The sequence below is a fragment of the Saccopteryx bilineata genome, chromosome 9 (genome assembly GCF_036850765.1).
Source record: "Saccopteryx bilineata isolate mSacBil1 chromosome 9, mSacBil1_pri_phased_curated, whole genome shotgun sequence".
In the NCBI taxonomy this organism is placed as follows: Eukaryota; Metazoa; Chordata; class Mammalia; order Chiroptera; family Emballonuridae; genus Saccopteryx; species Saccopteryx bilineata.
This window is the reverse complement of record NC_089498.1, coordinates 42,511,277-42,538,598: the sequence shown is the minus strand read 5'-3', so window position 1 is coordinate 42,538,598 and position 27,322 is coordinate 42,511,277. Positions and strand designations below refer to the sequence as shown.

Below are 27,322 nucleotides of genomic sequence, written 5' to 3'. Positions count from 1 at the left end.
AATCCCCCTCCCCAAGAGAGAACAAGAAATGTGGTGCTGGTGTATCCATAGAAGGGTTCTGAGAAAGCCTCAGAATCCCTACCAGGGCTGACTGAGGGTATTTCTTACCTGAAGCCAGTAGTAAGACTGGAGGAGGTGACTGATTCTACAAATGTGAAGGCAGCAATGCAAGACTTCAAGGAACATGAAAATCAAGGAAGCATGCCACCACCAAAGGAACACTATACTTTTTCCAGTCTCCAACCCCAAATAAATAGAAATCTGTAATTTGCCTGATAAGAATTTTAAATAAGTGTTTTAAGGAAGCTCAGTGAGCTACAAGAAAACAATTTAATAAAATCAGAAAAACAATATACAAACAAAATGAGAAGTTTAACAGAGAGATAGAAATTATTTTTAAAAGCCAAACAGAAATTCTGGAGCTGAAGAGTAAAGTGAATAAATTGAAAAATGAGATAGAAAGCACCATCAGCAGTTTTGGTCTGAAAAGAATCTGTGAAGTAAAAGAAATGGGCAGGAGCGGGGCAAAAGCCCGAAATCAGGCGGAGACCCACAGCTGAGCAGAGGTGCTCACCCCTGCCCTCAGGGCCAAGCATAACACCACCTGCAGGGGCGGGGCGAAGGCCAAGGCCACCGAGGCTTGTACACCTGAGCTTGTGATCACAGCCACTCCCGTGAAGGAGAGGCGAAACCACAGCAACAGCCCCAGTGGGCAGGCACCGGCAATGCCCATACCTGAATGCCCTAGGCAGCAACAGCAGAGGGGGTGGCGGGCCTGCAGACAGACCACACTTAGGGAACACAGAGGCCACACCCAGTGGACTCCAGTGGCCAAAACCTTCTTTTACACAGACAAAATGAAAGGCAGAGAAATGCAACACAAATGAATCAAGAGAAATCCCCAGAAAAGGACCTGAGTGAGTCAGATATAACCAAATTACCAGATACAGCCTGACCAGGTGGTGGCGCAGTGCATAGAGTGTCAGACTGGGATGTGGAAGGACCCAAGTATGAGACCCCGAGGTTGCCAGCTGGAGCGCGGGCTCATCTGGTTTGAGCAAAGCTCTCCAGCTTGGACCCAAGGTTGCTGGCTCCAGCAAGGGGTTACTTGGTCTGCTGAAGGCCTGCGGTCAAGGCACATATAAGAAAGCAATCAATGAACAACTAAGGTATCACAATGCACAATGAGAAACTAATGATTGATGCTTCTCATCTCTCCGTTCCTGTCTGTTCCTGTCTATCCCTCTCTCTGACTCTCTGTCTCTGTAAAAAAATAAATAAACAAATAAAAATAACCAAATTACCAGATGCAGAGTTTAAAATAATGATTGTTAGGATGCTCAAAGATATTAGAACAATAAATGGTCATTACAAATACCTAAATAAAGAGATAGCAAATATAAAAAAGGACATTGAAATAATAAAAAAAGAATCAGTCAGAAGTGACAAATATAATACCAGAAATGAAGAACACAATGGAAGGAATTAAAAGCAGGATGGGCCTGACCTGTGGTGGCACAGTGGATAAAGCATTGACCTGGAAATGCTGAGGTCGCCAGTTCGAAACCCTGGGCTTGCCTGGACAAGGCACATATGGGAGTTGATGCTTACAGCTCCTCCCCCCTTCTCTCTCTCTGTCTCTCTATCCTCTCTCAAATGAATAAATAAAATAAAAATTAAAAAAAAAAGCAGGATGGATGAAGCTGAGAATCGAATCAGCAAGTTAGAGAACAAGATAAATGAAGGCACGGAAGCAGAGCAGAAAAAAGAAAAGAGACTCAAAAAGTCTGAGGAAACTCTAAGAGAGCTCTGTGAAAACATGAAGAGAAATAACATCCGCATCATAGGGGTTCCTGAAGAAGAAGAAGAGAAAGAACAAGGGATAGAGACTTTGTTCAAACATATCATAGCTGAAAATTTCCCTCAAGGCAGGAAAATGTCTCACAAGTTCAAGCACAGAGAACTCCATTAAAGAGAAACCCAAAGAAATCAACACCAAGACACATCATAATTAAAATACCAAAGCTAAGTGATAAAGAGAAAATATTAAAAGCTCATAGAGAAAAAAAGACTATCACCTACAAAGGAGCCCCCATAAGGATGACTTCCGACTTCTTAACAGAAACACTTGAGGCCAAAAGGGAATGGCAAGAAATATTCAAAGTAATGCAGAACAAGAGCCTATAACTAAGACTACTTTATCCAGCAAGGCTATTGTTTAAAATTGAAGGAGAAATAGGCCCTGGCTGGTTGGCTCAGTGGTAGAGTGTCGGCCTGGTGTGGAGTCCCGGGTTCGATTCCCGGCCAGGGCACACAGGAGAAGCGCCTATCTAGTTCTCCACCCCTCCCCCTCTCCTTCCTCTCTGTCTCATTTCCCCTCCTGCAGCCAAGGCTCCACTGGAGCAAAGTTTGCCCGGCGCTGAGGATGGCTCTGTGGCCTCTGCCTCAGGTGCTAGAATGGCTCTGATTGCAGCAGAGCGACGCCCCAAGATGGGCAGAGCATCGCCCCCTGGTGGGCATGCCGGGTGGATCCCAGTCGGGCGCATGTGGGAGTCTGTCTGCCTCCCCATTTCCAGGTTCGGAAAAATACAAAAACAAAAACAAACAAAAAAAAATTGGAGAAATAAAAAGCTTTCCAGACAAAAAAAAAACCTCAAGGAATTCACTACAACCAAACCAATGCTGCAAAAAATGCTAAGGGACCTGTTGTAAACAGATCAAAGGAGAAAAAGAATATAGCAAAAGAGGAATACAGTTTTAAAGAATAAAATGGCAATTAACAACTACATATCAATAATAACTTTAAATGTAAATGGATTAAATGATCCAATCAAAAGACACAGGGTAGCTGCGTGGATAAGAAAACAGGACTCATACGTATGCTGTCTACAAGAGACACGCCTTAAAACAAAAGATGCACATAGACTGAAGATAAAAGGATGGAAAAAAAATATTTCATGCAAATGGAAATGCAAAAAAGCTGTGGTAGCAATACTTATATCAGACAAAATGAACTTTAAAACAAAGGCTATAGTAAGAGATAAAGAAGGTCACTACATAATGATAAAGGGAGCAATCCAACAGGAAGATATAATCATTATAAATATCTATGCACCTAATATGGGAGCACCTAAATATATAAAGCAGACTTTGATGGATTTAAAGGGTGAGATCAACAGCAGTACTGTAATAGTAGGGGATTTCAATACCCCACTAACATCACTAGATAGATCCTCAGAACCTTTCACCCTAAAGCAGCAGAATATACATTCTTTTCAAGTGCTCATGGTACATTCTCTAGGATAGATCACATGTTAGGGCACAAAAGCAGTCTCAACAAATTTAAGAAGATTGAAATCATATTGAGCACTTTCTCTAATCACAATGGCATGAAACTAGAAATCAACCACAACAGAAAAACTGAAAAATACTCAAATACCTGGAAACTAAATAGCATGTTATTAAATAACGAATGGGTTAACGATGAGATCAAAGAAGATATAAAAAAATTCCTAGAAACGAACGATAATGAGCATACATCAACTCAAAATTCATGGGACACAGCAAAAGTAGTCCTGACAGGGAAGTTCATAGCATTACAGGCATACCTTATGAAGCTAGAAAAAGCTCAAATAAACAACTTGACCCTGCATCTAAAAGAACCAGAAAAAGAACAGCAAGTAAAGCCCAGAGGTAGTAGAAGGAAGGAAATAATAAAGATCAGAGCAGAAATAAATGACATAGAGGCTAAAGAAACAATACAGAGGATCAATGAAACCAGGAACTGTTTCTTTGAAAAGGTAAACAAGATCGATGAACCTTTAACCAGGCTCACCAAGAGAAAAAGAGAGCTCAAATACATAAAATTAGAAATGAGAGTGGAGAAATAACTGACACAGCAGAAATACAAAGGATTGTAAGAAAATACCATGAAGAACTGTATGCCAAAAAAATAGACAACCTAGGTGAAATGGACAAATTCCTTGAAACATATAATCTTTCAAAAATCAATCTGGGGCCCTGGCCGGTTGGCTCAGTGGTAGAGCGTCGGCCTGGCGTGCGGAAGTCCCGGGTTTGATTCCCGGCCAGGGCACACAGGAGAGGCGCCCATCTGCTTCTCCACCCTCCCCCTCTCCTTCCTCTCTGTCTCTCTCTTCCCCTCCCGCAGCCAAGGCTCCATTAGAGCAAAAGATGGCTCGGGCACTGGGGATGGCTCCTTCGTCTGCCCCAGGTGCTAGAGTGGCTCTGGTCGCGATAGAGCGATGCCCCGGATGGGCAGAGCATCGCCCCTTGGTGGGCGTGCTGGGTGGATCCCGGTCAGGTGCATGCGGGAGTCTGTCTGACTATCTCCCCGTTTCCAGCTTCAGAAAAATACAAAAAAAAAAAAAAAAAAACAACAATCTGGAAGAATCAGAAAACCTAAACAGACCAATTACAACAAATGAGATTGAAACAGTTATCAAAAAACTCCCAACAAAGAAAAGTCCTGGGCCTAATGGCTTCACAAGTGAATTTTACCAAATATTCAAAGAAGAACTAACTCCTATCCTTCTCAAGATAATTCAAGGCCCTGGCCGGTTGGCTCAGCGGTAGAGCGTCGGCCTAGCGTGCGGAGGACCTGGGTTTGATTCCTGGCCAGGGCACACAGGAGAAGCGCCCATTTGCTTCTCCACCCCTCCGCCGCACCTTCCTCTCTGTCTCTCTCTTCCCCTCCCGCAGCCAAGGCTCCATTGGAGCAAAAATGGCCCGGGTGCTGGGGATGGCTCTGTGGCCTCTGCCTCAGGCACTAGAGTGGCTCTGGTCGCAACATGGCGATGCCCAGGATGGGCAGAGCATCGCCCCCTGGTGGGCAGAGCGTGGCCCCATGGTGGGCGTGCCGGGTGGATCCCGGTCGGGCGCATGCGGGAGTCTGTCTGACTGCCTCCTCGTTTCCAGCTTTGGAAAAATACAAAAAAAAAGAAAAGAAAAGAAAAACTAATGATTGATGCTTCTCATCTCTCTCCGTTCTTGTTTGTCTGTTCCCGTCTATCCCTGTCTCTGACTCACTCTCTGTCTCTGTAAAAAATAAATTAATTAATTAAAAAAAAAACCCAAAAAATTCAAGAAGAAGGAAGACTTCCAAGCTTTTTTTTTTTTAAACATTTTTTTTTATTTATTCATTTTTTCAGAGAGGAGAGGGAGAGACAGGGAGAGAGAAAGGAGAGACAGAGAGAGAAGGGGAGGAGGAGCTAGAAGCATCAACTCCTATATGTGCCTTGACCAGGCAAGTCCAGGGTTTCGAACCGGCGACCTCAGCATTTCCAGGTCGACGCTTTATCCACTGCGCCACCACAGGTCAGGCTAAAGGCTTAGTCTTTTTTTAAACCCAAGCTCCTTTTATGAGGCGAGTATAATTCTGATTCCAAAACCAGGCAAAGACAACACAAAGATAGAAAATTATAGGCCAATGTCCCTGATGAATTTAGATACTAAAATCCTGAACAAAATATTAGCAAACCGGATCCAGCAATATATGAAAAAAATCATACACCATAATCAAGTGGGATTTATTCTTGGGAGGCAAGGCTGGTACAATATTCGCAAATCAATCAATGTGATTCATCACATAAACAAAAGGAAGGAGAAAAACCCCATGATAATTTCAATAGATGCAGAAAAAGCATTTAATAAAATCCAGCACCCATTCATAATCAAAACTCTCAGCAAAGTGGGAATACAGGGAATATACCTCAACATGATAAAGGCCATCTATGACAAACCCACAGCCAACATCATACTCAATGGGCGAAAATTAAAAGCAATCCCTTTAAGATCAGGAACAAGGCAGGGATGCCCCCTTTCACCACTCTTATTCAACATAGTCCTGGAAGTCCTAGCCACGGCAATCAGGCAAAGAAAAGAAATAAAAGGCATCCAAATTGGAAAAGAAGAAATAAAACTATAATTATTAGCAAATGATATGACATTGTATATAGAAAACCCTAAAATCTCAGTCAAAAAACTACTGGACCTGATAAATGAATTCAGCAAGGTGGCCGGATATAAAATTAATACTCAGAAATCAGAGACATTTTTATATACTAACAATGAACTGTCAAAAGAGAAATTAAGGAAGCAATCCCCTTCACCATTGCAACCAAAAAAATAAAGTGCCTAGGAATAAATTTAACCAGGGAGATTAAAGACTTGTACTCGGAAAATTATAAAACATTGACAAAAGAAATCAGGGAAGATACAAACAAGTGAAAGCATATACCGTGCTCATGGTTAGAAAGAATAAACATCATTAAAATGTCTATATTACCCAAAGCAATTTATAAATTCAATGCAATATCGATTAAAATACCAATGACTTACTTCAAAGATATAGAACACATATTCCAAAAATTTATATGGAACCAAAAGAGAACACGAATAGCCTCAGCAATCTTGAAAAGGAAGAATAAAGTGGGAGGTATCACACTTCCAGATATCAAGTTATACTACAAGGCCATTGTACTCAAAACAGCCTGGTACTGGTGTAAGAACAGGCATATAGATCAATGGAACAGAACAAAGAACCCAGAAATAAACCCACAGCTCTATGGACAACTGATATTTGACAAAGGAGGTAAGAGTATACATTGGAGTAAAGACAGCCTGTTCAACAAATGATGTTGGGAAAATTGGACAGCTATCTGCAAAAAAATGAAACTAAACTACCAACTTACACCATTCACAAAAATAAACTCAAAATGGATAAAAGACTTAAATGTAAGCCATAAAACCATAAGCATCTTAGAAGAAAACATAGGCAGTAAGCTCTCTGACATCTCTCACAGTAATATATTTGCCGGTTTATCTCCACGGGCAAGTGAAATAAAAGACAGGATAAACAAATGGGACTATATCAAACTAAAAAGCTTTTGCACAGCTAAAGACAATAAGAACAGCCTGACCTGTGGTGGCGCAGTGGATAAAGCATCGACCTGGAAATGCTGAGGTCGCTGGTTCGAAACCCTGGGCTTGCCTGGTCAAGGCACATATGGGAGTTAAAGCTTCCATCTCTGCCCCCCTTCTCTCTCTCTGTCTCTCCTCTCTCTCTCTCTCTCTGTCTCTCCCTCTCCTCTCTAAAAAGAATTTTAAAAAAATTAAAAAAAAAGACAATAAGAACAGAATACGAAGACAAACTACACAATGGGAGAATATATTTGACAATACATCTGATAAGGGGTTAATAACCAAAATTTATAAGTAACTTGTAAAACTCAATACCAGGAAGACAAGCAATCCAATCAAAAAATGGGCGAAAGAAATGAATAGACACTTCTCCAAAAAGGACATACAGATGCTATACCACTTTTAGGAATATACCCCAAGTTTGAAAAGAAGAAATGCACCCCCATGTTTATGGCAGCATTGTTCACAATAGCAAAGATCTGGAAACAGCCCAAGTGTCTGTCAGTGGACAAGTGGATTAAAAAGCTTTGGTACATATATACTATGGAATACTACTGAGCCATAAGAAATGATGACATCGGATCATTTACAACAACATGGATGGACCTTGATAACATTATACTAAGCGAAATAAGTAAATCAGAAAAAACTAAGAACTATGATTCCATACATAGGTGGGACATAAAAATGAGACTCATGGACAAGAGTTTGGGGGTTACGGGGTGGGGGGGCAGGAGAGAGATGTGGTTGGGGGAGGGGAGGGGCAAAAAGAAAACCAGCTAGAAGGTGACAAAAGACAACTGGACTTTGGTGATGGGAATGCAGCATAATCAAATGTCAAAATAACCTAGAGATGTTTTCTCTGAACATATGTACCCTCATTTATCAATGTCACTCCATTAAAATAAAAAAAAAAAAGAATGTCCATTGAAATGATCCAGATAGAAAAGACAAAGAAAAAATAATGAAAAAGAGTGAAGAAAGCCCATGTGAATGGGGGTGGGGGGTGGGACACCATTAAGAGAAATAAACTATTCATATGCATTATTGCAATCCCAAAGGAGAAAATAAAAAAGGGGGAGAAAACTTAAAGAAAAAATAACCTGACCAGGCGGTGGTGCAGTGGATAGAGCGTCAGACTGGGATACTGAGGACCCAGGTACAAGACCCGGAGGTCGCCAGCTTGAGCACGGGCTCATCTGGTTTGAGCAAGGCTCACCGGCTTGGACCCAAGGTCACTGGCTCAAGCAAGGGGTTACTCGGTCTGCTGTAGTCCCACGGTCAAGGCACATATGAGAAAGCAATCAGTGAACAACTAAGGTGTCGCAAGGAAAAACTAATGATTGATGCTTCTCATCTCTCTCCGTTCCTGTCTGTCTGTCCCTATCTATCCTCTCTCTGAGATAGACTCTCTGTCTCTGTAAAAAAAAAAAAAAAGTTGAGAACTCCCCAATTCTGGGGAGTGATTTGAACATCCAAGTTCAAGAAACTCATTAGCTCCCCCCAAATTTCAATTTAAAAAGATCTTCATTAAAGACACATTATAATAAAACTATCTAAAATTAAAAACAAATACAGAATATTTAAAGCAGCAAGAAAAAAATTATATCCTCACATGCAAAGGAAATTTGTCCTTCAGAAATGAAGGTGAGATAAAGGTTTTCCAGACAAACAAAAGCTGAGGGAGATTATCACCACTAGATCTGCGTTAGTAGGAAGGCTGGAATTAGTTCTATAAGCTGAAATAAAAGGATGCTAACTAGCCAGACTAGTGGTGGAGCAGTGGATAGAGTGTCGACCTGGGACACTGAGATCCCTGGTTCAAAACCCTGAGGTCATCGGCTTGAGTGGGGCTCATCTGGCTTGAGGATGGGATTGCTGGCTTGAGTGCAAGATCATCAACATGATCCCAAGGTCACTGACTTGAGCAAGGGGTCATTGGAATGGCTTGAGCCCCTTGGTCAAGGGAGGTATGAGAATCAATGAACAGCTAGAGTGACACAACTACAAGTTGATGTCTCTCATCTCCCTTCCTAACTAGTAACATGAAAACATATGAAAATATAAACACATTGGTTGATTAGGGCTTTGTTGCAAAGTGCAGAGGTTGCTGGTTTGATCCTGTTGGGGCACATACAGGAACAGATCGATGTTCCTGTCTCTCTCTTTCTCTTCCTCTCTCTAAAATAAATAAAAATTTAAAAATACACTGGTAAAGGGCCTGACCTGTGGTGGCGCAGTGGATAAAGCGTCGACCTGGAATGCTGAGGTTGCCATTTTGAAACCCTGGGCTTGCCTGGTCAAGGCACATGGGAGTTGATGCTTCCTGCTCCTCCCCCCTTTCTCTCTCTCTCTCTCTCTCTCTCTCTCTCTCTCTCCTCTAAAATGAATAAATAAATAATTCAAGTACAGTCAATTCTTGAACACAGGTTTGAACTGTGTAAGTCTACTTATATGCAAAATTTCCAACATATGTATAGTTGACTTTCCAAATTCCATTCACATCTACAGATTCAACCAACTGTGGTCCAAAACAGTAATTTCAATGTGTAGGGCTGACTTTAGTTATACACAGATTTTCTACCACACAGAGCGGGGCAGGGCATCAGCGCCCCAATCACTGCATTGTTCAAGGGTCAACTGTACTTTAATAAGTGTGTGTTAATTACTTAACTCTAGTATAAAGATGAAAAAACAATAGTATTAAAATAACTATAGCTACAATAATTTAATGGATGCACAATATAAAAAGATATAAACTGTGACATCAAAATATAAAGTGGGGGGAGTATAAGGGTACTGTTTTTGTATGCAGTGGAAGTTATCAGCAACTTTATTGAATTTATTAGTTCTAACACTTTCTTCAAGGAGTCTAGGGTTTTTTATACATAAGATCATCTTCAAATAGAGACAATTTTACCTCTTCCTTTCTGATCTGGATGATTTTGTCCTGCTTTTCCTTTTCTTCCTCCTTTCTCCTTCTTTCTTCTCTTTCCTCTTCTTCCTCCTTCCTCCTCCATCATCTTCCTTCCTCTTCCCCTCCCCTTCTTCTTCTTCTTCTTTTTTTTTTGCCTAATTGCTTTGGCTAGAACTTCTAATACTACGTTAATAGGAGTGATGGAGCAGGCACCCTTGTCTTGGTCCTGATCTTAGAGGAAAGGCTTTCCACTTTTGATGTTGAGGTTTTGTCATACATGGCCTTTATAATACTGAGGTATGTTCCTACTATACCCAGATGTTGAGTTTTTATCATAAAAAGATGTTGAATGTTGTCAAATATTTTTTCTTCATCAATTGAGATAATTTTATTGTTCATCTTTTAATATAGTGTAATGTAGTGGTCCTGGGCCACGGACCGGTTTAATGTCAGAAAATATTTTCACGGACCGGCCTTTAGGGTGGGACAGATAAATGTATCACGTGACCGAGACAAGCATCAAGAGTGAGTCTTAGATGGATTAACAGAGGGAATCTGGTCATTAAAAAAAAATAAAACATCGTGCCTGACCTGTGGTGGTGCAGTGGATAAAGTGTCAATCTGGAAATGCTGAGGTTGCCGGTTCAAAACTCTAGGCTTGCCTGGTCAAGGCACATATGGGAGTTGATGCTTCCTGCTCCTCCCCCCTTCTCTCTCTCTCTCCCCTCTATAATGAATAAAAAACAAATAAAACATCGTTCAGACTTAAATATAAATAAAATGGAAGTAATGTAAGTTATTTATTCTTTCTCTGAAGACTGGTACCAAATGGCCCACGGACCACTACTGGTCCATGGCCCGGGGGTTGGAGACCACTGGTGTAATGGGAAGGTGCTAGCTATGGAGAAGCTCAACACTGACATTCAAAGGTGGGATGAGTTCTTCCATCTGGAGGCACATGTTTGGTTGTTGCTCTTTTGGTGATTTTTGCAGCCCTTGATATAAGGCTTAAGATTCATTAGGAAGTTGCAAATGCAAGAGGATTATTCTAATCCTCTTTCCTTGTTCAATTATTGTCTGGAATACCAGGTTTCTTTTTTTCTTTTCTCTTTTCTTTCTTTCCTTCCCTCCCTCCCTCCCTTTTTCTTTCTTTTTTTTTTTACAAAGTAATAGAAAACTCTACTGTAAAGCTAAATTCAATCCTGTAAAATGTGGGGTCATGTTGAGTTGAATACAATGAAATAAGGGTGTAATTTTATATCCAAATTCACAGCATCAGTTTTACCAAATTCCTCATGGTGCAGTGGACAGAACGTTGACCTGGAATGTGAGGTTGCCGGTTCGAAAGCCTAGGCTTGCCTGACCAGGCGGTGGCACAGTGGATAGAGCATCGAACTGGGATGCAGAGGACCCAGGTTCAAGACCCCGAGGTCGCTGGCTTGAGTGTGGACTCATCTGGTTTGAGCAAAAGCTCACCAGCTTGAAGCCAAGGTCGCTGGCTCCAGGAAGGGGTTACTCAGTCTGCTGAAGGCCCGCAGTCAAGGTGCATATGAGAAAGCAATCAATGAACAACTAAGATGTTGCAACGCACAATAAAAAACGAATGATTGATGCTTCTCGTCTCTCTCCATTCCTGTCTGTCTGTCCCTGTCTATCCCTCTCTCTGACTCAGTCTCTGTAAAAAATAAATAAAGCCTAGGCTTGCCAGGTCAAGGCACATGAAGCAACTACAAGTTGAATGCTTCCCCTCCCCATCCACCGCCTTTCTCTCCCCCCAACCCAATTGATAAATAAAATCTTAAAAAAACCCAAAATCTTCATCAAATCAAATATATACAATAAGTATTTACCAGATGAGTACCTCAAGTCTGCAGAGATCCCCTAGTTAGAGCAGATGCAGCTGGAGAGTGAGGAGTCTAGGAGCCTTCCCCAAGAATCCTGAATCAAAATCCTGAATCAAAATCCCAAGTCAAAATTCAGACAAAACAGCAGAAAATCTGCCTATCAGGCAGTGGTGCAGTGGAGAGCATTGTTCTGGGACGCAGAGGACCCAGGTTCGAAACCCCAGGTTGCCAGCTTGAGTGCAGGATTGCTGGCTTGAGCATGAGATCATATACATGACCCCATGGTTGCTGGCTTGAGCTCAAAGGTCGCTGGTTTAAGCAAGAAGTCACTGGCTCCGCTAGAATCCCTTCTCTGCTCCCATGAAGGCACATATGAGAAAGCAATCAATGAACAACTAAGGTGCCACAATGAAGAATTGATGCTTCTCATCTCTCTCCCTTCCTGTCTGTCTGTCCCTATCTTTTTGTTTCTCTGGCTGAAAAAGAAAAAAAGAATAGCAGAAAATCTCCTTCCATTGCGTTACCCCGACACTGTCCTGCTAACAGGTTTGATATATATGTTTTGGGCTGTTTCTGTATGGCAATTCTCTTGGGGGCATTGGGAAAGAACATTTTCAAATGACATTCAATCATTACTACGATCAACATAAAAGAGGCTCAGAACACAGAAATTATACACTGTGTATAAGACTGCTTATCAAATATTAAATATTGCTAATTTCTCAGGTATACTAATAGTATGATTATGTTTTAAAAAACATGTATCTCTAAGAGATACATATACTTATTTCTAGATAAACTATGATCTCTAAGATTTTCTTTAAAATTATCTAGAGGGAAGAGGCGTCATTTGTTGATAACTTGAAGTTAGGTGAGGTACATTTGTGTTTTTGTTTTATTTAGTGAGAAAGAGAAAGAGAGATATTGAGGGACAAACAGGCAGGAAGGGAGACAAAGAAGCATCAACTCCTAATTGCAGCACCTTAGCTGTTCATTGATTACGTTCTCATGTGCCTTGACTGGGGGGTTTCAGCTGAGCCAGCGACCTTGGGCTCAAGCCAGAGACCATGGTGTCTATGATCCCACTCAAGCTGGTGATCCCACAGCTCAAGCCAGATGAGTCCATACTCAAGCTGGCAACCTCAGGGTTTTGAATCTGGGTTCCTAGCATCCCAGGCTGATGCTCTATCCACTATGCCACTGCCTGGTCAGGCCATACGTGTTTTTATTATATTATTTTCATGTAGCTCAAAAATTATCTAAAAAAACTTTTAAAATTATACAGGTAATTAAGGGAACATACAGACTAATTTAGTACATACAGGGGCTTGAGGCTAACTTGTATAATTATTCACTCTATTGTCTGGCACAGAGGAGGTGGTCTAATTTTTTTTTTTTTTTTTTTGTATTTTTCTGAAGTTGGAAATGGGGAGGCAGTCAAACAGACTCCCGCATGCGCCTGACCGGGATCCACCCGGCATGCCCACCAGGGGGCGATGCTCTGCCTATCTGGGGCATCGCTCAGCTGTAACCAGAGCCATTCTAGCGCCTGAGGCAGAGGCCACAGAGCCATCCTCAGCGCCCGGGCAGACTTTGCTCCAATGGAGCCTTGGCTGCGGGAGGGGAAGAGAGAGACAGAGAGGAAGGAGAGGGGGAGGGGTGGAGAAGCAGATGGGAGCTTCTCCTGTGTGCTCTGGCCGGGAATCGAACCTGGGACTCCCGCACGCCAGGCCGAGGCTCTACCACTGAGCCAACCCAGGGCTGAGGTGGTCTAATTTTGATAAAACAAAAATTAAAAACAAAACAAAAATACTCACTTTGAGCCCCTCTTAATGGTCCAGTACTTTTTCCAACCCAGCTTCTTGCCCAATCATCCAGCTCTTTTACATTTACACAGCCTTAAGCTTTTCCAACAAATATTTATTACAGTTAAGCCATGATTCATGATCTTAGGGTGGGGTGTACCCAGGTCCCCCTTCAGCTCCCTGGGAGAAGGATGGAGGACACAGGACGAGTGAGGTGCAGGCAAGTTCAGATCTTCCCAGGAAATGTGCCTTCTGCCCGGCGGTCATCCCAAGCTGACACCTGTGGAAAGACAGCCAGTGTTACTCCCCTCCGCCTTGGGGAAACCAGATGGTAGACTTCTTTCTCTTCCTCACTCTGCCCACCTGTTCATTTCTTCAGTCAGTTAACAACCCGAGTACCTACACTGTTCCAGGAGCTGGGGAACCACCAAGTGACCCTGAAAGACAAGAATCACTGTCCTGAATGAGCTAATGCAAGCTGAACCATTGAGGGGCTGTGGGGGAGGGGCAGTAATGCACAGAAAAATCCCAGACTCACTGCAGGGCTGTCCATGGGGAGATATGTAAGGTACAGAGCTTCAGGAGAGTGGCTGTGCCGTGATTCAGGAACCCCAGTCAACACTCAATGATGTTTGTCAGAATAGAGAAAAGAAGGAATACTAGGCAGCTGTGAAAAAAGGTAAGGCTGGCCTGACTAGGCGGTAGTGCAGTGGATAAAGCGTCAGGCTAGGATGCAGAAGACCCAGATGAGCGTGGGCTCATCTGGTTTGAGGAAAGCTCACCAGCTTGGACCCAAGGTCGCTGGCTCCAGCAAGGGGTTACTCGGTCTGCTGAAGGCCCGTGGTCAAGGCACATATGAGAAAGCAATCAATGAATAACTAAGGTGTTGCAATGAAAAACTGATGATTGATGCTTCTCATCTCTCTCCGTTCCTAGTTTCTGTCTGTCTGTCCCTATCTATCCCTCTCTCTGTCCCTGTAAAATAAAAATAAAAAAGAAAAGAAAAGAAAAGAAAAAGGTAAGGCTGATCTATGCTTCAGCATGCATGGATCTCTAAGATACAACTGAGTGCAAAAAGGTGCTGAAAGGAATATAATGGGATCCTAGGGATGATCACAAATGTAGGAATACACATAAAACATGATGAAAAGGCTGATAGCATCACACTGTTAACACTCCCCAAAATTAACACCTTGTTCCTTATGGACCCTCCTCTAGGCAGTTAGACGCATATTCATTTATAAAAAAATTTTTATTTTATTTATATTTTTAATAGTTTATTCATTTTAGAGAGAAGTGAGAAAGAGAAAGAGAGAAGGAGAGGAAGAGCAGGAAGCATCAACTCCCATATATGCCCTGACCAGGCAAGCCCAGGGTTTCAAATCAGCAACCTAAGCATTCCAGGTCAACACTGTATCCACTGCGCCACCATAGGTCAGGTGCATATTCATTTTTACACACACACACACACACACACAAATTTATATGCTATATAGCAGAGGCAGTGAATAAAAACATGGATAGGGAAGACTGAAGCTTAATATCCACTTCATTACTTCTGTGACCATAGGCCTCAGTTTCCAATACTATAAAATGAGGATACTAATAATAGTATCTATACCTCATCCCATAAAATACTTACAATGCAGCTACCCATACAGTAAGTGCCGTGTATGTGCCTATTTTATTTATACACACATATGTATCACAAATACCCTGTACTTTAAAAAATACACACACAAACACACGCAAATTGGACCATACTATATATACTGTCCTGCAACTTGCTTTTTTCCACAAGTCTCAAGAGCTCTTTCTGTATTCTGTCCTGTAGATCAAGATAAATGTATCATTTACCTAACTCGGGTTTTTCTCAATGTTCTCCATTACAAAAAACTGCAGTGTACATCTTTGTATACAAACATTTTTGTAGGCATGTTGAGTATGATTTTTTTCTATTTTTGAAAAATATGCCACATCTAAAATATGATTTTTTTCCTTGTGAAATATCTTGCCAAACTGATCTCGAAAATGACTGGATCATTCTGTAAAACCACTAACACTTAGCACTATCAACCTTTTCATTCTTGACCAGACTGCAAGGTAAAAAAGCAAGCATGTCTCTGTTGTTTTAAGCAGCATTTTCCTGGGGATAAACAACTTGTCATGTCTGGGATTTATCTGGATTCCCTCGTACTGGACTTGTACTGTCTATAGTCCACAGGTCTTTAAGTGTGAACTTCTTAGTTGCTGGGTTTGTATCTTCACCCCCTTTAAAATGAAAAGATCAGGCTGATCTGGTCCCTTGGCAAACCACCTTTTGTCCAATAATCCCTCTTCATGGAAAAGAAATTAAGGAAAATTTTCAACTAGAGGGGAATAATATCTTGCATATCAAGTTATCATTTAAAATAATAAAAAAAGAATGAGTCCAGCCAAAGGGGAAGGGAATATTTTTTAACTATTAAACCTGATTGCTACTCAATAATTGAACATACTGCCCTGAAATGAAAATCGGAATGCCATGCATGTTAAGTAAAAAAAAAAAGCGAAGTTCAGAGCAGTACCTATAGTATGATCCATATCTATGTAATATAAAAGTATATAAAAACACACCTACACACACACATCCATTAGCACACAGAAAAGGAAGTGGAAGATTTATACCAAATTCTAGGAAAGTTAATTTTAGGTCTCAGAAGGGGTGATTTGGGGGTTTTCACTGCCTCCAGTATATACAAATCTCTCATTCTGAAGCCAATGCTATTTTCTATGAAGAAATAAAAATTTTTTAAAAGTTGATGTGAAAAGCCCTGGCCGGTTGGCTCAGTGGTAGAGCGTCGGCCTGGCGTGCTGAAGTCCCAGGTTCGATTCCCGGCCAGGGCACACAGGAGAGGCACCCATCTGCTTCTCCACCCCTCCCCCTCTCCTTCCTCTGTCTCTCTCTTCCCCTCCCACAGCGAGGCTCCATTGGAGCAAGGATGGCCCGGGCACTGGGGATGGCTCCTTGGCCTCTGCCCCAGGCACTAGAGTGGCTCTGGTCGCAACACAGCGACGCCCTGGAGGGGCAGAGCATCACCCCCTCGTGGGCGTGCCAGGTGGATCCTGGTCGGGCGCATGCGGGAGTCTGTCTGACTGTCTCTCCCCGTTTCCAGTTTCAGAAAAATACAAAAAAAAAAACCCCAAAAAACTAGGGCTTACCCAGTCAAGGCACATAAGGGAAGCCCCTACTACTGGTTGATGCTCCCCACTTCTCCCCCCCTTCACTGCCTCCATCTTTCTTTTTACTATCTAAAATCAATAAACAAAATTAAAAAAAAAAAAAAGTTGATGTGAGAGAGGACGGGAGTGAAAACAGAGACGTCAATCTGTTCCTGCATGTGACCTGACTGGGGATCAAACCTGCAACCTTGCATATTGGGAGGGTGCCCTAACCAACTAAACTATCCAGCCAGGGCATAAACTAAAGATTTTTTTTTTAAAAAACAAGTTTTATTTTACTTTTTTACAGAGACAGAAAGAGAGAGGGATAGACAGGGACAGATAGATGAGAAGCACCAATCATTAATTTTTCTTTGCGCATTGCAACACCTTAGTTGTTCATTGATTGCTTTCTCCTATGTGCCTTGACCGTGGGCCTTCAGCAGACTGGGTAACCCTTTGCTCGGGCCAGCGACCTTGGGTCCAAGCTGGTGGGCTTTTGTTCAAACCAGGTGAGCCCGCGCTCAAGATGGTGACCTTGGGGTCTTGAACCTGGGTCCTCTGCATCCCAGTCTGACACTCTATCCACTGTGCCACCGCCTGGTTAGGCAACTAAAGATTTTTTTAAACCAGAAAGTAAAAAAGAGTTGGGAAAAAACGTCTTAAACACTCCTACAGAAAAAGTGCTATACTGTGGGAGACAGGCTATAAGCTGACAAAGTCCTTGCAGCCCTTTTTTATATTTTTTGTTTGCTTGAGTTGCTAAAGATAATCTATATTCCCTTCCTCTTACCCTTTGTTGAGGAACTGCTAGTTAAGATGTTATGCATGACTCTGTATCAAAGAATTCCTTGCTAAAGTTCCAGGTAATACCTCACACCCCAGTCTCTAGCAAACCGCTTTGTTCTCTGCATTATAAAATAAAGCTGACTGCAAATATTGGAGCTCTTGTAGGTCATCACCTACAGAGACCGCCAGATCCCAATTTGTCTGTGTTTATTTCTTCACCCCCCACTGTTCTCACTCAGGACTGGACCTGGTCCCCGACACTACACTCCTGCCCCCACTCCTCCCAAAATATACAAACTGAGATAAGAGACTAAAATCCACAGAGTCTGACCAGGCGGAGGTACAGTGGATAGAGTGTCGGACTGGGATGCCGAGGACCCAGGTCCGAGACTCCGAGGTCGCCAGCTTGAGCGCGGGCTCATCTGGTTTGAGCAAAATCCCACCAGCTTGAACCCAAGGTCGCTGGCTCCAGCAAGGGGTTACTCCATCTGCTGTAGCCCCCCCCCCCCGTCAAAGCACATATGAGAAAGCAATCAATGAACAACTAAGGTGTTGCAAAGAAAAACTAATGACTGATGCTTCTCATCTCTCTCCATTCCTGTCTGTCTGTCCCTATCTATCCCTCTCTCTGACTCTCTCTCTGTCTCAGTAAAAAAAAGAAAAAAAAGAATAAAAATTATTAAAGCTGAAGTTTAAAAAAAAATCCACACAGAAAACACTTGGAAGATGTGACAATGTTATTGGAGAAGTGAGGAGGATGAGAAACATTTATCTTTCCCTTCCACTATTTTTTAAGTTTCTGTGAATTGATTATATTGCTTTTTAAAAAAAAAAAAAAAAAAAAAAAAAAGGACCCAGCAGCAATAACAAAACACTTCTTTACTTCATCAAGTTTTTGAAATAAAGAAGCCAGGGCTGTGGGTATAAAGGGACCTGTGCAGAGTACATTTATGTCCAACCCTAACAGGGCAGACACAGGGAGTACCTGAGCTAGGAACCACACAATCTGATGCTCCCCAGGGAAGGACAGGCCCAGGTCCTAGAGACTGGGGTGTGGGGAGCATCTGGGTCAAGAGCATGATCCTAACACCCGGTCCAGCACGCACCCAATGCAGGCCCTGAGGCTTGAGGTGGGATGCTAGACCAACACATCGTGTTAACCATGATCACCCAGGGTTATGACGAAATCCAGGGTACTCAGACACGAGACAGTGTGGCCAAAGAGGTAAGAGGAAAAGCAAGTGCGCTGAGGAAGAGTACCATTAAGGCAATTTGTTCTCCAAAAATAAGCTCCAAAGATGTACATCAAGGATGCTTAAAATACTAGAAAAGTAAAACATAATCTCCATCAAAAAGGGGGTCAGTTAAATAAAAGCACCTGTAAATTATTAAAATGAACAAGGCAGTACCATAAACAAAATTCCAAGACAGCTTCTAAGCTGAAGCAAGTCACAGAACAGAATATGCAGTATGAACCATTCATACACACAAAGCACCACAGGCTTACGTATAATAAATTTATAGAGAAAAGGGAATCAGTTAATAGTAGTTACCTGGGGGGGGGGGGGGGGTTGGGGAACACAAGAAGGCTTCTACTTTTTATTTTACTGCTCTGTTCACATTTGTTGTTTTTTTTATTTAGATTTTATTTACTGATTTGGGGGGGAGAGAGAGAGAGAAAGTGGGGGAGAAGCAGGAAGCATCACCTCATAGCAGTTGCTTCTTGTTATGTGCCTGAACTGGACAAGCCCAGGGTTTCGAACTGGCGACCTCAGCGTTCCAGGTTGACACTTTACCAACTGTGCAACCACAGGTCAGGCACATTTGTTTTTTTAAATGAGCACTATTACTTTTGCAATAGTAATATTTTGATTCTAAGACAAATGGTATTTTCATTTTAACATCTCTGAAATTATTATGCTCGCTACATTCATATCCGGCATTTAAAAGATCTAAACATCTCTCAAGGTTTCTTGCAGCTGATAGGGTCTTCGATTTGATAAAACAGGGTAACGTATAATAAAAACTCTTTATTGCCCTGGTCATTTGGCTCAGTAGTAGAGCGTCAGCCCGGCATGTGGATGTCCTGGGTTCGATTCCTAGTCAGGGCACACAGAAGCGCTATCTGCTTCTCCACCCTTCCCCCTCTCCTTTCTATCTATCTATCTCTCTCTTTCCCTCCTGCAGTCAAGGCTCCATTGGAGCGATGTTGGCCTGGGCGCTGAGGATGGCTCCATGGCCTCCACTTCAGGTGCTAGAATGGCTCTGGTTGCAAGGGAGCAACACCCCAGATAGACAGAGCATCGCCCCCTAGTGGGATTGCCAGGTGGATCCCAGTCGGGCGCATGTGGGAGTCTGTATGTCGCTCTGCTTCCCGCTTCTCACTTCAGAGAAAAAAAAATCTTTATTAAAAAAGGAGCAGAAAATATTAAGTGGTGACAAAAAGTCTGGTTAGATCAGGCTAAAAGGACTTGTGTCCATATATTTTAGAGATGTACACAGAAGCAGACAGGGGTAAAATGACATGTGTGGGATTGACTTCAAAATACTTCAGCAGCCCGACTGGTGGTGGCGCAGCGGATAGCATCAACCTGGGGCTCTGATGTCCCAGGTTCGGAACCCGAGGTTGCTGGCTTAAGCAAGGCATCACTGACTGCTGGAGCAGCCCAGTCAAGGCACATTTGAGAGCAATCAAGGAACAACTAAGGTGCCGCAACTATGAGTTGATACTTCTCATCCCTCTCCCTTGTCTCTATCTCTCTCTCTTGCTTAACCAAACAAACAAAACCTTCAGCAAAGGAAAGAAGAAAAAGAAAAGGGACAGGATGAAAATTTAGAAAAATTTTGATATTATTCAACATGGATAATGAGCATAATTATTCTTTTATTTTTATCATTTTTTTAAGACTTTCTTTATTCATTTTAGAAAGAAAGAGCAAGAGAAAGAAAGGGGGGAGGAGCAGGAAACATCACTTCCATATGTGCCTTGACCGGGGAAGCCCGGGGCTTTGAACCAGTGATCTCAGCGTTCCAGGTCAACACTATCCACTGCGCCACCACAGGTCAGGCCTACCGTATTTCCCCATGTATAAGACACACCCCTTTTCAAAAAATTTGGGGTCTAAAAACTGGGTGTGTCTTATATAGTGGTTGTAGATATTTTACTTGCATTTCCTGCTTTTTCATGCAGATGAGAATATGTATGTATTTTATGATGAATAAAACGAGTTCAGTAACTTTATGTAATCCATTTTTTCCCCAAATTTTGGGCCTCAAAATTAAGGCGTGTCTTATACATGGGGAAATATGGTACTTTTGTGTATATTTGAAAATGTTCATAATAAAAAAATGAAAGGATTGCACAAGATGGTGAACTCCACAGGTTCAGGGATGCAGTACTGAGTTATAATCTGTAGAGTGCATAAGTGAGACGTATTCAGCAAGAGAGCCGTGGTCACCTTGGCTGTGAGCCCAAAGTTGTTGAGAGTATTGGTGAAAGAAGGAAAGGGGGCCTGGCCGGTTGGCTCAGTGGTGGAGCGTCAGCCTGGCGTGCAGAAGTCCCAGGTTCGATTCCCGGCCAGGGCACACAGGAGAGGCGCCCATCTGCTTCTCTACCCCTTCCCCTCTCCTTCCTCTCTGTCTCTCTCTTCCCCTCCGCAAGGCTCCATTGGAGCAAAGATGGCCTGGGTGCTGGGGATGGCTCCATGACCTCTGCCTCAGGCGCTAGAGTGGCTCTGGTCACAACAGAGCATCGCCACCTGGTGGGTGTGCCGGGTGGATCCCGGTTGGGCACATGCGGGAGTCTGACTGTCTCTCCCCGTTTCCAGCTTCAGAAAATACGAAAAAAAAAAAAAAAAAAAAAAAAAGGAAAAGGAAAAGGAAGCAATTCTAGGAAGAAAAGGTCAAGTCCCATGGAAAGTGTGATGCCATCTTCCCTCTGTTTCTCCCAGCTGAGCACCCACCAAGTCACCAAATTCCCCTCTCCTAAGACCCCACCCCAGCACCCCAACGGCCCCAGTAGGAGTCACTTACCCAGGATATGGGGCAAAGGGACTTGTACACACGTCGGTACCATTCGCACACAGAGACATCACCCCTTTTAGCAGTCATTGCCTTCTCACAGCGGTGGAAGTCTGAAAAAAAGGAAGGCAGGCTCAGCCCAGACAAAGGGCTAGAACAGTGGTCCCCAACCTTTTTTGGGCCACGGACCGGTTTAATGTCAGAAAATATTTTCATGGACAGGCCTTTAGGGTGGGACGGATAAATGCACAGAATAAAATTATGCAACCAGTGTAAAAACTGTGGTATTTTTAAATGTAATTGTCGAACTTACGAGACAAGCATCAAGAGTGAGTCTTAGCCTGACCTGTGGTGGCGCAGTGGATAAAGCGTTGACCTGGAATGCTGAGGTCGCCGGTTCGAAACCCTGGCTTGCCTGGTGAAGGCACATACGGGAGTTGATGCTTCCAGCTCCTCCCCCCTTCTCTCTCTCTGTCTCTCTCTCCTCTCTCTCCCTCTCTGTCTCTCTCTCCTCTCTAAAAATGAATAAATAAAATAAAATAAAAAAGAGTGAGTCTTAGATGTAAAAGAGGGAATCTGGTCATTTTTTAAAAATAAAACATCATTCAGACTTAAATATAAATAAAACAAATAATGTAAGTTGTTTATTCTTTCTCTGCGGACCGGTACCGGTCCGTGGCCCGGGGGTTGGGGACCACTGGGCAGAACATCTTTTTTTTTTTTTTTTGAGAGAAGCAGGAGAGACAGGAACATCAAGCTGTTCCTGTATGTGCCCTGACTGGGGAGCTGAACCGGCAACCTCCATGTTCCAGGACAATGCTTCAAGCAACTGAGCTATCAGGCCAGGGCTTAATGTTTTTGGATTTTTTTTAAATTCATTAATAGAGACAGAGCATGAGAGAGAGAGAGAGAGAGAAGAAAAGCATTTATTTGTTGTTCCACTCAGTCGTGCATTATATTGGTTGCTTCCCATGTGTGCCCTGACCTGGGATTGAACCTGCAACACCTTGTCGTTTCCAAACAATGCTCTTAACCAACAGAGCTAACTGGACAGGGCCTAGGACACATTTTTTTTGTTAATTTTTTTTTATATAAATAAATTTTTATTTTCATGGGGTGACATCAATAAATCAGGGTACATATATTCAAAGAAAACATTTCCAGGTTATCTTGTCATTTAGTTCTGTTGCATACCCATCACCCAAAGAGAGATCATCCTCCGTCACCCTCCATCCAGTTTTCTTTGTACCCCTCCCCCTCCCCCACTCCCTCCTCCCCTCCCCCCCACCCCCCGTAACCACTCCACGCCTGCCTAGGACACGTTTTTTAATAAAACTCACAGATAGGCCCTGGCTGCTTGGCGCAGTGGACAGAGGGTCTGCCTGGTGTACAGATGTCCCAGATTCAATTTCTGGTCCAGGCACACAAGAGAAGCGACCATGTGCTTCTCTCCCCTTTCCTCTCCCCCTTCCCTTCCTCTTCTCCTCTGCATCCATTGGCTCAATTGGGTTGAGCATTGGCCTGGGTGCTGAAAATGGCTCTTTTGGTCCCAGTATATCAGCCTTAGCTGCTAAAAATAGCTCGGTCGATTCAAGCACTGGCCCCTGATAGGGGCTGCCCGGTAGATCCTGGTCAGGGCACATGAAGGAGTCTATCTCCCCTCCTCTCTTTAAAAAAAAAAAAAAAAAAAAAAAAGCTAGCTATACCTCACTAAATTGACTTTGCAACCCCTAGAGAACTGCTATACAACCTGAAAACTCTGAGGTGAGGACTGATAGGGCAACATGAAGGGCACGTGTAGGGATCATGGAAATCCAGAGCCAGGGCAAGGGAAAGAGAAGACAGTCTTTTTTTAAAATGATTTCTTTTTTTTTATTTATTGATTTTAGCCAGAGAGGAAGGGAGAGTGAGATAGGAACTTTGATCTGTTCCTGTATGTGCCCTGACCCGGGATCGAACCGGCAACCTCTGCACTTTGGGCTGATGCTCCAACCAAGGAGCTATCCGGCCAGGGGCAGGGGGAAGATAATCTTGATGCTAAGATGTTGGAATTCGAGAGTGAAAGGCAGGAGAGGAATAATCGGTTTTACAGATTACTTTTAATTATTAAAAGTAGGCAACTAATTTAAAAAACATTAATCCAGGTATTCCACTTCTGGGCATATTCCTTAGACAGAAAAGCATTCTCATGGACATCAAATTACATATATAAAAATGTATAGCCTGACCAGGCGGTGGCGCAGTGGATAGAGCATTGGACTGGGATGCAGAGGACCCAGGTTCGAGACCCCAAGGTCGCCAGCTTGAGCGTTGGCTCATCTTGTTTGAGCAAGAGCCCACCAGCTTGAACCCTATGTCACTGGCTCCAGCAAGGGGTTGCTCGGTCTGCTGGAGGCCCACGGTCAAGGCACATATGAGAGAGCAATCAATGAACAGCTAAGGTGTTGCAATGCGCAATGAAAAACTAATGATTGATGCTTCTCATCTCTCTCCGTTCCTGTCTGTCTGTCCCTGTCTATCCCTCTCTCTGACTCACTCTTTGTCTCTGTAAAAAAAAAAAAAAAAATGTATAGAGCAGCATCATTCATTCACAGGAGCCCTAAAGTGGAAACCAGTGTTCATGAATAAACTATGGAAACCTTCACAGCAATAAAAATGAGCAAACTGTATGTCACAGTGCAGATAATCTTCAGAACTATTATATTAAAAAATCCAAGCACAAGAAAATATATACAGTATATAAAGTTCACAAAGAGGCAAACCTAAACATGGTGATAAAACCAAAATATGATTGCCTTTAAGTCAGTGGGCTTACATCTCCAGAGGAGAGTAGGGTGCTGTGTTCAATACAGGGGGGTGCAGTAGGCAGGGGAGTTCAGAGTTCAAGCAATATCTACTTTTACCCAGGTTATGGTCAGAGTAACACAGGGCTTCACCTTGGAATTATTTACGTAGGCTGTACATTGTTTTCTGTACTTCCTGTATGTATGTTATAGCACACACACACACACAAATAAATCTTTAAAAAAAGAAATCATTGTAGGAACCAAAGTTTGTGACACTGGCCCAGGTCTTGGACACAGTTGGTGATAAGTAACCTAGGCCCTGTGAGGTGGGATGTCCCAAAATAAAAAAAGGCCTGGGATGCATATGGGTCCCCGAGACGGCAAGAGGTGAACAACTTCAGGTGTGGGAACAGGAGAAGCTATGCATTCCCCACCACCACCACGCCCTGCTTACCCAGATAGTTCTGCCAGCAGTTCCTGGTCTGGTTCTGGTTGGGGAAGCGGCTGTCAAAAGGGGCAGTCTGGTAGTTCTTGATTTTGGTCTTGATGTCTTCTGCCATGTTGCTGACTCCTGGAGGAAAAGAGAGGGGGTGTTTGCAGGGGTTCTATGGAGCCTGAACCTTGGCAAGTCAGCCCACCCAGGGGTGGGAGGAGCACAGATACAAAGATGGGCTGGGTGTAAATAAGCCACAATCCCTTCCCTCTTAACATACACACAAAGAGGTGAAGGGCAGGGCAAATCTGTACATCTAAATGTAAAAGTCACGGCAAGATCTGGAGGAAGGATCAAGTCCTTGGTAAAATCAGGCCTTATCTGTCGCAAAATAACATTAGCTAACACTTGAGTGCTTACTACACACAGGTGCTTTCCTCTACTCCTATAGCTTTACTCCTACAGCCGGTCTAATAAAAGGTAAGAACTATTGACATTACTATCACTGTTTCAGAGACAAGAGACAACCAGTGTCTAAATGATTTCTCAAGGTCATACAGCATACAAGTGGTGAAGCTGCACTCAATCACTGATATGACATACAATGCAAGAGATTCTTAATGTCTTTGATGCCATGAACTCTTCAGGGGTCTACTGACTCCTTTCTCAGAAAATGTTTAAATTCATTAAAAATTGCACAGGCTCACAAAGAAAACCAGTTATATATAGTTGAGGATTTATTAACTACCACAATTTTGAAGTAATCATGAGTGAAAACTTTGAGCTCTTTGCAACCACAATGTGATATAAGATGAACTATGATTTTGATTATTAAAAAAGTCACAGCCTGACCAGGTGGTGGTGCAGTGGATAGAGTGTTGGACTGAAACGCAGAGGACCCAGGTTCGAAACTCTGAGGTCGCCAGCTTGAGCGCCAGCTCACCTGGTTTGAGCAAGGTTCACCAGCTTGAGCCCAAGGTCACTGGCTTGAGCAAGGGGTCACTCGGTCTGCTGTGGCACCCCCCCCCAAAGCACATACGAGAAAGCAATCAATGAACTAAGGTGCCTATAAAGAACTGATGCTTCTCATCTTTCTCCTTCCTGTCTGTCCCTATCTGTCCCTCTCTCTGTCGAAGGAAAGAAAGAAAGAAAGAAAAGAAAGAAAAGAAAAAAGAAAAAAAAGTTACAGATGTTGGCTCTATCCGGTTGGCTCAGAGGTAGAGCACTGACCTACGTAAAGAAGTCCCTATTCAATTCTCAATCAGGGCACAAAGGAGAAGCGCCCATCTGCTTCTCCACCCCTCCTCCCCTCCTTCCTCTCTGTCTCTCTCTTCCTCTCCCGTAGCCAAGGCTCCATTGGAGCAAAGTTGGCACGGGCGCTGGGGATGGCTCCATGGCCTCTGCCTTAGGCGCTAGAGTGGCTCTGGTTGCAACAGAGCAACGCCCCAGATGGGCAGAGCATTGCCCCCTGGTGGGCATGCCGGGTGGATCCCCGTTGGGCGCATAAGGGAGTCTGACTGCCTCCCCGCTTCCAACTTCAGAAAAATACAAAAATAAATAAATAAAAAATAATAAAAGAGAGTCACAGATGTTGCTAATACTCCTCAAGTTGTTGTATCCATGCCTAACTGAAGCAAATGCTATATTTCAATTAGAGAGTAGTAAAAATTCAGATGTGATTCCCACTGTTCCGCGTACTAAATCCCTATGAATTTTATAGATTATGTGGACCTAGGGTTAAAAACCCCTACTATAATGTCTCTTATGAAGTGACACATCTTTCAACAGGGAATCTGAAAGTGCCTCTATTCTAGAGAATTCGAGGAGTCCGGTTACACAGAGGTGCGCAAGCCGGTGTTAAATCGCAAGGTAGTGGTGGAGACCTGGGACACCAGGGTAGTCGGGGGCGGGTGGGGGAGTGAGTGGAAGGATGGGGGCTGGGGGTTACAGAATACCAGCAGCTGGGGCACTGACGCGGTCGGAACAGTGATTTGGGGCAAGATCTTGAACCGCTATCTGTGTGTAAGGGTGGATCGGGATGACACTGCGGGTCCTCCAATGTCCAAGGGGGAGCGGAGGGGCCACACACCAGGAAGCTAGGCTGCGGCCCGGGCAAGCTGCGGGGAGCCACGCCTGCGGCCCGATGATTAAGGGCACCGCAGTCCAAACTACTAACTCTAAATAATGGTCTCTGGCTATCTCTGAGCCTCAGTTGCCGCATTGTCAACAGGAACTGGGGGAGGAATAAATGAATTAATATAAGTCACTTGGAATGTTGCACAGCATTAAAAAATAATAACTGTTCGCTATGACTACTAATACAGCAGGACCCCAGGGCCCAGGGCAGCCGAACGCCGACGGCTGGAAACCTCACCTCGTTCTCAAGGAACCTGGGTCCAGTTTCTTAGTCCCCCAAGGTGGGATCTCGGGTTCCCGAATCCTCGACACTCACCTCAAGACACCCCTGAAGCGGTTCGCAGCTCAATGTGACCCTCAGCAAAGACGCATCAGTCTGACCGGAAACGGAATTAAGGCGGACAGGAAGCCGGGAGAGGAGTAGGTGAGTTTGCCACCCAGCTAGAGCGCCC

The 27,322-nt window shown here is 43.4% G+C and overlaps 1 protein-coding gene across 2 annotated transcripts; it reads right to left on the bottom strand.

Moving 5' to 3' along the window:
* Positions 1 to 13,605: 13,605 nt before the first annotated feature.
* Positions 13,606 to 27,322, bottom strand: COX6B1 (cytochrome c oxidase subunit 6B1). Of its 2 annotated transcripts, none has more exons than XM_066242747.1 (4): positions 27,187 to 27,322; positions 24,756 to 24,872; positions 21,528 to 21,628; positions 13,606 to 13,785 (listed from the first exon to the last, which is right to left on the bottom strand). In XM_066242747.1, exons 2-4 carry the CDS (start codon positions 24,859 to 24,861, stop codon positions 13,732 to 13,734), a joined length of 261 nt encoding a protein of 86 aa, XP_066098844.1. In that variant the 5' UTR covers positions 24,862 to 24,872; positions 27,187 to 27,322; the 3' UTR covers positions 13,606 to 13,731. The 2 variants fall into 2 exon arrangements, with proteins under 2 accessions (XP_066098844.1, XP_066098845.1); XM_066242748.1 differs by lacking the exon at positions 13,606 to 13,785 and adding an exon at positions 13,874 to 13,942.

What these genes read in the sequence shown, in the direction of transcription:
- COX6B1 (XM_066242747.1), bottom strand. Translation starts at nt 24,861, where the DNA reads ATGGCAGAAGACATCAAGACCAAAATCAAGAACTACCAGACTGCCCCT. An exon ending in CTGCTGGCAGAACTATCTGG is followed by an intron (nt 21,629 to 24,755) that starts GTAAGCAGGGCG and finishes CCTTTTTTTCAG; the next exon opens with ACTTCCACCGCTGTGAGAAG. An exon ending in CCCTTTGCCCCATATCCTGG is followed by an intron (nt 13,786 to 21,527) that starts GTAAGTGACTCC and finishes GTCTTTCCACAG; the next exon opens with GTGTCAGCTTGGGATGACCG.